The sequence below is a fragment of the Gracilinanus agilis genome, chromosome 1 (assembly GCF_016433145.1).
Source record: "Gracilinanus agilis isolate LMUSP501 chromosome 1, AgileGrace, whole genome shotgun sequence".
Taxonomy (NCBI): domain Eukaryota; kingdom Metazoa; phylum Chordata; class Mammalia; order Didelphimorphia; family Didelphidae; genus Gracilinanus; species Gracilinanus agilis.
Genome location: NC_058130.1, coordinates 383,312,469 through 383,327,496, shown reverse-complemented (window position 1 = coordinate 383,327,496; position 15,028 = coordinate 383,312,469). Strand labels below are relative to the sequence as shown.

The window sequence follows — 15,028 nt, the reverse complement described above, 5'->3', positions numbered from 1 at the left end:
GGTTACATCTTTCTTAATAGTATTCTAGGTATACATTAAGGGATTTTGAATGATTCTTTTCTATAGCCATTGGCTTGAGTCCTTAATAATTTTATGTCCCTCCAAAATAGTAAGTAGCAATTGCTGCCCCTCCCCATTCTATTTAACTATTTAATATCCATTTTTACATAGTGATATTTAGTTTAAAAATATAAGCAAGAAAAATAATACTAACATTCCCCTATCCAAATCCTAAGTAGCATATTTTTTCCTCTCACTTCAGTCTTTGAGGATAATGGATTCAAAATTTAGTTCAATTCCTACATTACACTGGTTTCACCGAATTCATGTCTAAATGTCATATGACTGTTGGTTGAGTCTCTGTCTTATTTGTCAATAGGCCACTCCTTGCTAATCTGGGTACTGACATTGAGATGAATGAAAATCCCAAGTTCTAGTACTTTCTGATCCTCAGACACTGGGATACCTGGTAATCCAGACCCTTTTTCTCCTGACTTTTCAAAACTCTTAAGATTAGAAGCTCTAATTTTGTCATTTAAAACAGAAACAAATAATTTTGTTTTTTATTTTATAGAGTCACATGTTGACCTCAGAAGGGAAGGTCTATGCTTTACAATATATTTATCACTGGATTTTATCATAACTAAGAAGTCTAGCCAAGAGAATTTTTTTGAACCCTTACTTTCTGTCTTAGAATCAATACTGGGTATTGGTTCTAAGGCAGAAGAGTGGCAAGGGCTAGGCAATGGGGGTTAAGTGACTTGCCTAGGGTCACACAACTAGGAAGAGTCTGAGGTCAGATTTGAATCCAGGACCTCCTGTCTCTAGGCCTGACTCTCAATTCACTGAGCCACCCAGCTGCCCCCCAAGAGAATTTTTTTAAATGGTCAAAGCACTTCTGAAGGTGGCTATAGTTCCATTTCTGCAACTGAAGGCAATCAATTATCTTATAGTCCTACACAGGTTAGCAGTACAGAACCAGTTGCAGAATGTTGATACCTCTGAGTTTCTCGAATGTATTTCCATTTCATGTTATTGCAACCCTCCCCAGAAGCAGGTTCCAGGCTCTTCCATGTGATTTCGAATGAGGCATTCTGTGCATGTACCAATCCCATTATACAGACAAGGTAGCCAGGGATTGTAGGCTTAAGATGACCTAGTTGGTCCCAGGTTCCTTTTGGAAGTGGACACTGGAGTTAAAAAAAAACATAGCCTCTCTCATCATGTCTAGGGGAGTCTAGAGACAAAGTATACTCTTTATCAGACAGGGTAGAAGCAAAAAGCAAAATGGCAGAGATGGTTCTCTCTCTTTTTTAAAAGTAGAATCACCAGCTCTTGTGGATAAGGAGCCTCTAAAAGCATCATTTCATCATTCCAAAACTACCAAGTTCTTCACTGTTGGCCACCTACTACATGGCCAGAAATAAACAGGAAGTTCATCATCTTTTATGTTCCCATATACTGAGTCACCAAGTCCCTGGCATCCCCAAAAGCTGCCAGGGGAACACCTGGCATATACTCCCTGGAAAGCCTCCTAAAGGCCAATTCAAACTCTGCTATGAAATAAATTAGTTTATTTCGTTCCAGGCAGGCTACAACTTTGGTACTAATGGTGATTAATATGCCAGAAAATAGTTTTTTTAAGCAGTCTTTTAAAAATAAAACTTTTCATTGTGATGTTCATAAAAACAGTCAATATATCCATACCATGCCAGTGACTCAACAAGTCAATAAATATTCCTTATCACATTGCCTGCAGGTAAATTTGTGCTGTGACACCCCCACCTTTCAAAGAAAAGCAATTTCCTCAGCTATCTGGAAAGTATTTATTTCATGCAACCAGTTTATTCGTGTCTCAAATTAAAAGTTTGGAAATGTTTTCCTTAGGGTGCTATAGTCATCATTTAAAATATACTCGCTAGTCTGACAACAAACAGAAGTGCTGCTGCAGCCATTTCTAGTCTCATAGCATCAAACTTTATGATGTGCTCTGGGATAAAGTTTGTGCTATAGGGAGATATTTTTGTGAGATATTTTCCCCAGACTCTGGTGGTTATTTAGAATCTAATATTCTACTCAATTTGTCTAACTTTAAAGCAAAAAAAGTTCAAAATACTAGAGCTGATCCTGAATCTCTCACCCACTTAAGCACTCTGATTGCAAAATTGTATGTGTGCTAGGTATGCTGAACCTATTCCTAACTCTACGAAAATAATTCTGTCTCCTCACAACGTGCCTGAAGCAGCCGGTCTTCAGATTTATCACCCTATTGGATTTTACACCGAAATAGGAACAAAATGATTTGTATGTTGAAGGTGGGATATGAGGGGAGAAGATATTTTTACTGCATTGAGAAGAAATGAGGAGCCCTTAGAAAAGATACAAACAAAAAAAAAAACAAAAAAAAAAAAACAATCAAAATGAAAACAAGAAGATGATCTGCCTAGATTGAACTCAAGTTGGCTGATAGTTATAAAATACTTTGAAATACTGTATACATCCAAGAATTGACTATCAAAGTTTGCACGTTCTGCTCTGGTCACAGGGACTAATTTCAAAGGATAGCGTTAGTTTGCTCTATACAAAAGTTTTAAGACACTGAAGAAAAGAGCAAAACGGGAATAAATGAGTATTTTTGGAATTACTGTAACTTCTAAATTCTATTCTTCCACTTGAACATTAAAAATTGGGAGTTAGCTAGATGCCACAGGTGAGAAGAGAAGGGGATATGGGATTTGCAGTCTAGAAATTACCTAAATTTCCATTCCAAGTACTGTGCCCTCCTTTGAACAAGAAGTTCCTTACCTTCTCTGGGCCTCAGCTTCCTTATCTGTAAAATGCAGTTTGTAGATGAACTTCAAACTGATGATTTTTTTTAAAATGAAATTTTAAATTACTTATAAGATGGATGAAAAGGATTTTATTTATTCCTTTAAAAAATAAGAGAGTAGCGATAGAAAAACAATGGAGTCGATTTGAAACATTTTCTTTCTCAATTAAAATTTTTTTAAATTATTTAACATTATTTCACTTTTCTGTGGACTTTTAAAAGTGTTTGGGAACTTTGATCTCTCTTTCTTCTAACTTGAGAATATTTTCACGGATTGATTCCCACCTTCTTCCAAATTCTTCTGCTCCCCACCCCTGCCCCGCTTGGACTTCTTTCAGTTGCTTCAATTACCATTATTGGTAATTGGTCCCTGCCTCTCACCCGCCAGAAGCCCTTTGGGGCTTTCTGCGCCTGCGTGTCAAACCTTTAGGGCTGCCTGGCCCCAAAGCCTGGCGGCCCCTCCCCAGCGGCCCTAGGATTTGACTCCTCCTCCGCCCCTAGCAACCCCAGGCGCAAGCTTGGAGACCCGCCCTGCCCTTCCTGCTGGTTGCCCCTAACAACGAGAGGACGCGGCCCGCTCCTCTGAGCGGATCTCCCCAGTTTACAGGTGCTTGCTGCCGGGGAGAGCAAGCAGAGCCATGTCGGACATCCTGTGCAGGTGGCTAAATCAGGAGGTGAAGCTGTCCCGGATAGTGAGTAAGTGACCAACCAGGGGGGCCTGGGGAGGGGAGGGAGAAGCCCACTCCCCCACCAACTTGAAGAATTTATATTGAAATATGGTTATCGAAATATTTTTTAAGTTCACAGACTTCAGGTTAAGAACTCTCGCTCTCTTCTACAGTAGCTCTTCATATCTCAGCCCATCTTGGGGCAAACCTCGTAGCCCCTTTCTCTCCAATTCCTGCTCCAATGCTCTCATTCTCTGGTTAATTTAATTAAGATTTCACAGGATTATATGAGGAGGAATTTCTTTTCTCATCTGAGGAAAAGGAGCTGATGAATGTGCCTTTTTAAGCACGGAGAGAAGAAAATACCAGGCACTAAAAAATATTTGAAGAATATCTTATCATAGATTTAGAACTGGAAAAGATCTTAAGAGTTCATCTTGTCCATTCTCTTTGTATTAAAGATGAAGAAAGCAAGGGTCAGAAGTTACATTATTTAACTTGCACAAAGTTACATAGATGGCAGCAAAAATTCAAACCCAGGTACTTCCTACTCAAATTTGACTTTCTTGAATAATCACCCCATGTCTATTATCAGCTTGGGCTACAGGTCATCAAGATTCATACTCGCCTTATGCTGAATGCATTTTATCAGCCATACACATTTAACTCAGTGCCAATTTCAGGGCTGATAGGGGTATTGATGATGATGACAATGATGATAATATCAATGACTTATTTATAAAGCATTTTACAGTTTGCAAAGCACTTCCTATATATTATCTAGTATGATTCTCAAAACAACCACTCCCATCGCTATTTTAGATGGGTAAACTAAGGCCCAGAGAAGATTCGACATTTACCCATTGTCACGCAGCTAATGGATATTTAATATAAGGTTTAAGTTCAAGTCTTCATTGACTCACAAGTTTAACACTGTATCCTCTATCCTTCCTACATCTTTCTCCTACATTGTCATGAGAGACTGGATCCCATGAGAAGAAGTATCCCTAAAGTGTGACAGGAGTTTTATTGATTAATTTCTCTGGGCCTAAATTTTCTCATCTGTATAATGAAGAGGTTGAACGAGATGGTCTCTAAGGTCTTTTCCAGTTTTTAATCCTGTGATCTAGTTTAAGACAATGCTGTTAAACTGGAATTACCCTGCAAAATGATATTCAAGCCTTCCATGGGGCTGGTACCACAGCAAGTACAGATACTATATCTTTGTAGTAAAAAAATGTAGTTAATTTCTGTGATAGGGGCAGTGAGTTGGCACAGTGGATAGATCAACAGGCTTGGAGTCAGGAAGATCTGAGCTCAAATCTGGAGTCAGACACTTACTAGCTGTGTGACCCTGGGAAAGTCACTTAACCCTGTTTGCCTCAGTTTCCTCACCTGTAAAATAATTTAGAGAAGGAAATGACAAACCAATCCAGTATTTTGCCAAGAAGACTGCAAGTGGGATCACAAAGAGTTGGACAAACAGAACAACAAATTCTATGATGATATAACAGCTTAATGCCTTATCCCCCTTACAGAGTGAACTTCACATGCCAGTAAACTCATATAACACTGCTGTGTTCCCACAATAATGTACCCCATCAGTCACACCAGTTTGGCACGTTCCCCTAGTTTTGACAAAGAGTTCATTTTGAAATTGATGCCATACAATTTCTGAACTTTTGCTGAAGAGATCTTCCTATGGTACCAACCTCCTGGAAACTCTAATAGTATTAGTTTCCATGATCTAGTAGTTTTGGTGCAATTTCATCTTAAGGCCATCTCTCTAAAGTGGATCATGGCCTTAGAGATGATATAGTCCAAACCCTTATTTTGTGGAAGTGGAAATTGTACCCAAGAGAAATTAAGTGGCACAAATATTGGCTTTCATACAATAGTGACAAGTTTTCAGTAACAGTACACTGGATTTTCAAAAAACAGATTGCATTCTGCAACAGAAACTTGATACTGTTCTTTTACCAAACTACAACTCCTATACTGAGGTACAGTAGGTAAAACTCAGTACTAGGCTCTGTCATGGTTCCACTGTAGATCTTATTGTCCCCATAAAATATATTAACAGATGACATTTAATATCTTTTACTCAAAAACTTGCTTCTTTCGTTATGTAAGCAAGAATGCAATGCTGTATTATTAACTTGGATTTCTATTTAGTAAAATCATTACCAGATTGGTTAGCCTTTTTTGACTTGTTTATTGCTTAGTAAAAACCATTGCTCAAGATTCTCCAGGGCTCGATTACAGATTGAAACACTTAAAATAGATACATAAAATAAATTTTAAAAACCACAGAAGAACAGAAGCACCATTATAATTTTAATCCATTTTAGTAATGCCAGTTTGAAAAAAAGAGGATTTTTTTTAAAGTTTAGAAGAAGACTGCTACCTTTCAAAGAAAGGTCCTAAAGACATGAACTATTAATGGAAAATTCCCAGTTTATGCTTACTTATTTGGTTGTTGTTAGCAGAAACATCCTGGTCTAATATAATGCTAGGAACCCTCATGTACTCCCACTATACACTACATATTATCTTCCATCTTAACTGCTTGGAAAATATATTGAGAAAGGGACAAGCCACCAGGGAACCAAACTCTAGATTATATGGTGCTTTTCAGACTAAAGTTAATACTTTGAATTGCAATTGGAAAGAAACAAGTATCGGTGGAAAATATAAACAAATGGTATAGTACCTTCCTTGCTGTTAAAACGCATATTTATATAAACTATTCTGTGCTGCGTACTAAAACTTTTAGATGATTTTAAGAAAAATAGGGAATCAAGTTCAAGATAAACTTGAAGCAAAAAAATATCTAATTTTCCAACTAAAATAAAAACAACATTGTTTTTTATTATAGGGCGATGAGGTTTTTTTTTTGTAGGAATTTGCTTCCCCCCTAAATAGACTTCATTATTTATTGTTCAGGCATTTCAGTTGTGTCTGACTAATTAGTGACCCCATTTGGGGTTTTCTTGGTAACAGTAATGAGGTGGTTTGCCATTTCCTTCTACAGTTCATTTGACAGATGAAGAAACTGAAGTAAAAAGTGCTGTGTGACTTGCTTAGGGTCATACAGCTCTGAAAAGTGAGAAGACAGGTTTGAAATAAAATTTTCTTGAATATAAGCCTGATGCTCTCTACCCATACTTTGTTACCCAGAATTTTATTTGTTAATAGTAGAACAATGGAAGCATATCAAGAAATTAACTCTTAGATCATTTGTTTCTTTAAGCCTTTTAAATGGTAGTTTGTATGCTACCCTTGTGGTAGTATAGTCTGGTATTTATATAGTGATTGATAGATTGTTTGCCAAGTACATTTCCTAGGCCAGTATTATAAGGATTCAATGATGAAGCTTTTGCTTCACAGATCATACACTGGTTACCAGCTGGAAAGAAGAATGAGAGGCAGATTTTGTTAGCTTATCTTAGGAAAGTATGCTTAGCACTAGTCAGGTTATCAGGTTCCCAATTTGTGAAGTGAGATAGTTGGACTAAGCAATCTCCAAGTCAGCTGTAAATTCTTTGATCCAATGCTGATCTTAGAGACTTGCTAAAACATAAGAAACAAAATATTAATGATGGTCTTTCTCTTGCCTCAGTGACTCTAATTCTGGTTTACAGAATGAAGAGGAATGTTAATTAAAACTGGTTAATAGCTAGAAAGAACTAAGACTTGAGTCACTCATAATTTTTTCTGCATGTCCCAAGAATCATAGAATTTGAAAAGAAACATCTATTTAGAGATCAAATGAGATTAAAGGATCCTGAACTGATGATTAGTATCCTCTTAATCTTTAGTATCCTTAGTATTTTCCTCTTAAGAAAGCAAAACAAAACCTTGCCTTCGATCTTAGAATCAACACGATGTATTGGTTCTAAGGCAGAAGACTAAGGGCAAGGCAATAGGGGATAAGTGAACTTATCCAAGGTCACACAGCTAGGAGGTGCCTGAGTCCATTTTTTAACCTAGGACCTCCTGTCTCCAGGCCTAGCTCTCTATCTACTGAACCCCCTAGCTGCCCTTTAATATATTCCTCTTAATGACATTGTAAATTTGGGACCTACTACCTTCACTGCCAGTTAAAACAAAAATTATGAGATAAGTAGATTGTAAATGGATCCCAAAGAAGGAAAATCCAAACCCGTTCAGGATTTTGACATTGAGAGATGAGATAAATACTTTTTGCTCCTCTATTAAACAAAGACTATTCAGCAAATCAAATGTAACAATAATTACTTTTTTTTTAGATGGTATATTTGAACCTTTGACTTTTTTTTTTAAACCCCTGTACTTCGGTCTATTGTCTCATAGGTGGAAGATTGGTAAGGGTGGGCAATGGGAGTCAAGTGACTTGCCCAGGGTCACACAGCTGGGAAGTGGCTGAGGCCGGGTTTGAACCTAGGACCTCCTGTCTCTAGGCCTGACTCTCACTCCACTGAGCTACCCAGCTGCCCCCTAATTACTTTTTTATTACATATAGAAACCATTTTTTAACAATTTGACAGTTGTTTTCTGACATATTGCAATTCAGATTCTTTCTTTCTCTCTTCCCTCCCTCCCAGAGGTGGTAAACAGGTCATACCCAAGCTTTCATGCAAAAAATATTTCCATATTGTTCATGTCATGACAGCAGACACATATTATGCATATAATTAAAAAACTCATGAAGGAAATAACATGGAAGAGGGCATGCTTTGAATCTTCAGTTAGATTTAAACAGTTCCTTTTGTATCCTGCAACTTTGCAGTGGATAGCATTTTTCATCATGAGTCCATGTGGATATTTTGGAAGTTTGTTTTGCTGATAATGGTTTAATACTTCACAGTTGATTATCATACAATATCTCTATTAATGGAACAGTGTCCTTGTCATTTCACTTTGCATCCTTCCACGTAAGGATTTTCTGAACTCATCCTATTCATTTCTTATAGAGCAATAGTTTTCCATTACAACTATATACCACAATTTGTTCAGCCATTCCTCAATTGATAAATGCCCCTTCAGTTGCCAATTTTTTGTTACTACAAAAAGAGGTGCTAAAAATACAGGTAGATCCTTTTCCCTTGTCTCTGAGCGATACAGACCCAGTAGTGATATTGCTGGGTCAAAGGGTATGCATAGTTTTTTGGTCCTTTGGGCATGGTTCCATATTGCTCTCTAAAATGGTTGTATCAGTTCAAAGTTCCACCAACAGAGTATTAGTGTCTCAGTTTTCCTACATCCCTTCAGTGTTTATTGTTTTTCTTTTTGGTCATATTAGCCAATCTGATAGGTATGAGATGGTATCTCAGATTTGTTTTAATTTGCATTTCTCTAATCATTAGTGATTATTTTTATATGACTTTAGATAGTTTTAATTTCTTCCTCTGAGAACTGCCTGTTCATATCCTTCTCTATATATTTAAGAAATAAGACTTTTGTCAGAAACATTTGCTATAAAATTTTTGCCCGATTTGTTGTTTCCCTTCTAATCTAAATCTAATTCTAATTCATTTTTAATATAAGCTAATTGATCTCTAATGTAAACAATTTTTGTAATATTCTCTGTGTCTTCCCTTATCCATAAGTCTGATAGGTAAACTTTTCCATGTTCCCTTAATTTATTTATGGTGTTACCTTTTATTTCTAAATCAAGTATCTATTTTTGACTTTATCTAGGGGAATGGTGCGAAATGTTGGTCTATGCCTAGTTTCTGCTATAGTTTTTCAGTGTTCTTAGCAGATTTTGTCTAACAGTGAATTCTTCCTCCAAAAGCTTGGATCTTCAGGTCTAATGTACCTGAGGTTAGTGTGGTCATTAATTACTATGCATGGATTACCTAATGTATTCCACTGATCCACTACTCTTTTTCTTAACCAATGCCAGATTATTTTGATAATTACCTCTTTATAGTATAGTTCTAGATCTGGTATGGCTAGGCTTCCTTCTTTCAATTTTTTCATTAATTCCATTGATATTCATGGCCTTTTGTTCTTCCAGATAAACTGTTATTATTTTTCTAGCTCTATAAAATAACTTTTGGAAAATTTGATTCATATGGCACTGAATAGGTAAGTTAATTTAGGTAGGATTGACATTTTCACTCAATTGGCTCAGACTATTCATGAGTAATAAATATTTTTTCAATTATTTGGGTCTGTGTAAAGAGCATTTTGTAATTTTATTCATATAATTGCTAGGTTTCTTTTGGTAGGTATACCCCTGTGTATTTTTTATTATCTACATGTATTTTGAATATAATTTACTTTTCTGTTTCTTACTATTGGACTTTGTTGGTGGTAAATAGAAATGATGATGATTTATGTGGACTTATTTTGTATTCTGTACCTTTGCAATAATTCCTTCAAAAAAGTAATCTAAAAGATAAATGTTAAAATTAACTACTAAAATGTAATAGAATATGACAGATTAATAATAGCACCTAGGCATTGTAAAAATCAAAATCAAAGCATTCAGATTAACTTAATAAAATGTTTTTCCCCAAAATTTCCAAGGAGAGAATGACAGGCAGTCTTGTGGAACAAGACCATAATGTGGTGATTGAAATTTAATGACAGATACTGAGACTTTTAATGAACTACATTAAATATTTAAAAGGGATAGTCGTTAAAGTTGATAGTTTCATTGTCATACTAGAGAAAATTAAAATGGAACTAAATTAACCTGTTTTTCAAGTAGGCTTAGACACAGATTAGCTCTTTACTTGCTGAATGTTGATCTTTTAATAAAGTCATCCAAATTATACAGTAACTCTCTTTGAATTTTATTAGCTTTAAAACTTTTTTCCATTGTGAATGATAATGGAAAATTAATTGCAGTCTTTATAATAACATTGTAAGTATCAACTTTCTAAAAATATCTATTGAGATGGGCAACTAGGTGATTCACTGGACAATGAGCCAGGCCTTGAGAGAAGAGGTCCTGTGTTCAAATTTGGCCTCAGACACTTTCTGGCTATGTGATCGTGGGCAAGACACTTACTAGTCTGACTTGAAATCAATACTTAGTATTGATTCTAAGATAGAAGCTAAGGAATTAAAAGAATGTCTATTGAAGTAAATATGCTGATTTCCATATTACTGGAAATGTTTATGCAGGATCTGACTGATAGCTTGTCTGGGATGCTATGGAAAGTCTTTCCTACATTAATCAGCAAGTCAATAAATATTTATTAAGCTCTAACTATATGCCAGACTCTATTCTAAATGATGGAAATGCAAAGAAAGGGCAATTCAATCAAGGGGATTCAAGAAAATTATAACTTAATCATTGGGGTTTTAGTTAGACAATTGCACTTAAGAATCTTTAAATTCCTACTTGTAGCATACATATTTGGAGTAGAAGGTTTTACTTTTATATATTATATGTATATTGCATATATATATATATATTTGAACACATATATAGCTTGATAGATAGAGTACTAAGTTTGAATGAATCCTCAGACACTGTATTAGTTATGTAACCTTGGGCAAGTCACATAACCTTGATTGCCTCAGTTTCCTCATCTGTAAAATGAACTAGAAAAGGAAATGGCACATCACTCCAATATCTTTTCTATGAAAGCCCCAAAAGGAGTCAGAAATTATCAGACATAGCTGAAAAAAAAATTAGGATAATGTTGTAGTTATTCTCTCTTGTTATCTATATGAACAAATCAGAGATATGTTGATTATAGGATAATACCATTAGGTATATTCAGAATTAATTGAATGATTAGCTCCAAAGAATAGTCACTAATTGCTTCATGCCAACTTGGAGAGAAGTCTTTAGTGCATTGTTCCCAGGCTCTTCTTTTGCTTCTGTGTATGCTTATCAGTGGAAGATATAGAAGGCATACTTATCACACTTGGATTTTTAAAAATATGGAAATTATATGGCTAGATATCAATTCCTGGAAAATTATCTTAAGGTCACAATAAATTGAAGTCTTTCAGTTTGACAAGCCAGTCAAGAAAACAATGGCATCCTAAACTACACTGATAACACAGTATTCAGAACTAGTCAGAACTTTTTTTGTACCCTGAATAGAGTAATGGGATATCTGAACTATGTGTTCAGTTCTGGGAACTGAATTTTATTTTTCATTTTAGAAATTTTTATTTAATTAATTAATTTAGGATATTTTTCCATGTTTACAAGATTCATGTTCTTTCCCTCCCCACCCCCACTCCCCTCTCATAGCCAGCACACAACTACACTGAAATGTGTCATTGATCAAGACCGATTTCCATATTATTGATATTTGCACTAGGGTGATTGTTTAGAGTCTACATCACCAATCATATCCCCATCGAACCATGTGATCAAGTAGTTACTTTTCTTAGTGTTTCCACTCCCACAGTTCTTCCTCTGAATGTGGGTAGCGTTCTTTCTCACAAATCCCTCAGAGTTGTCCTGGATCATTGCTTTGCTGCTAGTAGAGAAGTTCATTCAATTGTGCCATAGTGTATCCATCTCTGTGTACAGTGTTCTCCTGGTTCTGCTCCGTTTAGTCCGCATCAATTCCTGGAGGTTGTTCCAGTTCACATGGAATTCCTCTAGTTCATTAATCCTTTTAGCACAATAGTATTCCATCACTATCAGATACCACAATTTGTTCAGCCATTCCCCAATTGAAGGATATACCCTCGTTTTCCAGTTTTTTGCCACCATAAAGAGCGCAGCTATAAATATTTTTGTACAAGCCTTTTTCCCTATGATCTCTTTGGGGTAAAAACCCAGCAATGGCTGGGTCAAAAGGTAGACAGTCTTTTTTAAAGCCCTTTGGGCATACGGGAAGTGAATTTTAGAAAGCATGTTGATAAGCTTATGTATTTTGAGAAGATGCAACCAGTATGGTAAGGGAACTGGTCAACCTACTATATGAAACTTGGTTTAAGTAAATTCTGATGTTTGGAGGAAAAAAGACACAGGAAGAGCCTGAAATCTTCAACCAATTTAAGGAATCATTTTATGGAATGAGGATACTTGGAGTGCTTGCTCATAGAAGTTAGAACTAAGAAGAGCAAAAGAACTTTCAGAGATTCAGATTTCAGCTGTATACACAGAAAACCTCTTGACAATTAAGGCTGTCTCAAAATGGAATGGGCTATCTCCCTTCACAACCTTTGAGGTCTTTGAATGGAAGTGGGTAACCACTTTTCTGTGCAATTTTATGAGTCTCTTGCTCTTGTGGACAATATGGACCTCTGTGGTCCCTTTCAATTCTGATATTCTTAGTATCTGGCAACATTTTTACACCTTTTCTTTTCCTGCCAGTTTAGACACTTAACTTATATATAAGAATAGTTAGGTGAAATTAGAAATCTTACTAGAGAAGAGATTTTGTAACAAAATTTGATCTTAAGCACTGACTCTGTATAAAACTTTCAGTCTCATCACTAGGATCCAATATGCAATTTTCAAGATGTTTATCTTTGAAATTAGTTTAACATATCAAGAAGAACTTGGAGAAAAATGCAAACTGACATAGTGCCTGCAAGACACCACTCTGGGCATTTTCACTGGATATCTCTCCTACTTTCAATCCTCTCCTTCACTCTTATGTGCTGGCTTATTTCCCTCAAATTCCCACTTTCTACAAAAAGCCTTTCCCAGTATTTCTTAATGTTTTCTCTCTGAGATTATCTCCAATTTATCTTGTATATCATATTTGTACATTTTTTGCATGTTATCTCCCTCCATTAGATTTTGTTGTTCTTGTTCTGTTGTTTTAGCCATATATGACTCTTTATGACCCCGTTTGGAGTTGGAACTCCTTAAAAGCAGAAATTCTTGTCTGTTTTATGTTTCTATCCCTATTTATTCCTGAGTTCAAATCTGGCCTCAGATACTTAATAACTGTTTGAGTCTGGGCAAGTCACTTAACTCTTCTGTAAAATGAACTGGAGAAGGAAATGGCAAACCACTCCAGTATCTTTGCAAGAAAACCCCAAATAGGAACACAATGTGTCATATACAACTGAAAATGATTGAACACCAACAGTGGTTATGTTTGTTTTCCAAACATGAATATATTATAATGTGTAACTAATTTTAACTTCTTGTATGATTTATAAAACTTTATGTGGAACCCAAGGGGTGTTGTGGGTAGCATTTTAAGGGTCAAGTACTATCAGATGTTGCTCATCCCAACACATAACACTGAGGGATAACTTCCAATCTCTCTGACTCTCAGACAAGTTCATTTTAACTGCTGTATTGTGGGTAGTAACATTTACTTTGTTAATCCAGTTCTCACTTCCCATCCCCTGCCTGCTGTCTTTTCTCTCCATTGCCCCCTCCTTCCTTTTCCTAATTCCACTAGTAAGCAATTAAAATAAATGAATAGAATAATGACAGAGATAAATATAACAAATAATAAAATTACAATTAATTAGAATAAAAATTTAACTGATAAAAATAATAATAAAATAGAGTATCAATGAGGTTTGGTGTTAACTCTCATTTACCTACATGTATAGCTACAAATTTTTATCTCCCTTTCCCTAGCCACCTCATTTCACTCCCAAACTAGCAAACATAGGCAAAATCCCCAGAATAAGAGAGTACACTCCAATTTATATGTAATTAAAGGATTAACTCTTGCTTCTCATCATAATATAAACCTTCGATTTGGACCTTGGAGTCATTTGTTCCCAGGAACTCAGTTCATTGCAGCCTCCTCAGAAAGAGGTCTGATCTCATTCTATCTCTCACTTCTCTTCTAGCTACTCTTGTGCTCTTGTTCCTATTGCTCTTCTAATCTACAATTTGCTTAGTTGCAGTCTACCTATGGCCAAGCATGGGTAAAAGTCTACATCACACTATCAGAGAGCCATATCTTGGCATTCCTAAGTCTAGCATCCACAGTAGCAAAGGGGAACCAGTGTGATTTGGTTTCCCCTTTCTTTTTCAAAAGTTCTGCCATTTGCCCTTTCCCCACCCTTTTGCCTCCTTGATGACTGGTCCCTCCTCAACCCCATACTTAGCCTCATTCTCCAGCATACTTGGAGGAGGGGGTTGGGAGAAGGCTTTACAACCAGATTTGCTTTCCCTCTCTTTAGGCAGGGCCAGTAGTAGTGTGTCAGGGCAAAGAGAGAAGGAATCCTTTGTTAAAGAATAATTCTCTTCCTTTTCCCCTTTAGATCTCTGGAAGATAGGTTATTATTTTTCAAAAACTTATTTTTATAACTCCAGTAATTAACATTTTTGTTTTGTTTTGTATGTATTTTATATGAATGTTTTGTACTAATAAAAGTAAATTTAATATTTTCAAATTTGTTATGTTCATGATTTAAAATTTTTTAATCTTTTAAAAATTTAGGTCCAAAGGGACTTGAAAAAGATTTTTCTAATGGCTTCCTACTTGGTGAACTTCTGCACAAATATGAACTTCAGGATGATTTTCCTCTGTTTTCAGAAGGCAGGTAAGTACTGATATGTATAGATTGTACTTACTATTGAGATCTCTTGAAGCTTCGGAGTAAGAAAGGAGAAGGGAAAAACAAGTGTGCCCCAGAA

General features: G+C 35.9%; 1 protein-coding gene across 1 annotated transcript in view; it reads left to right on the top strand.

Annotated features, from left to right (window-relative positions):
* Nucleotides 1-3,468: 3,468 nt before the first annotated feature.
* The window catches only part of SPEF2 (sperm flagellar 2), a 196,026-nt gene continuing 184,466 nt past the window's right edge, over nucleotides 3,469-15,028 (top strand). The window contains exons 1-2 of the mRNA XM_044681440.1: nucleotides 3,469-3,526; nucleotides 14,832-14,934. Of these exons, the coding sequence (XP_044537375.1) occupies nucleotides 3,469-3,526; nucleotides 14,832-14,934 (161 nt within the window). The remainder of the gene's footprint in view (nucleotides 3,527-14,831; nucleotides 14,935-15,028) is intronic.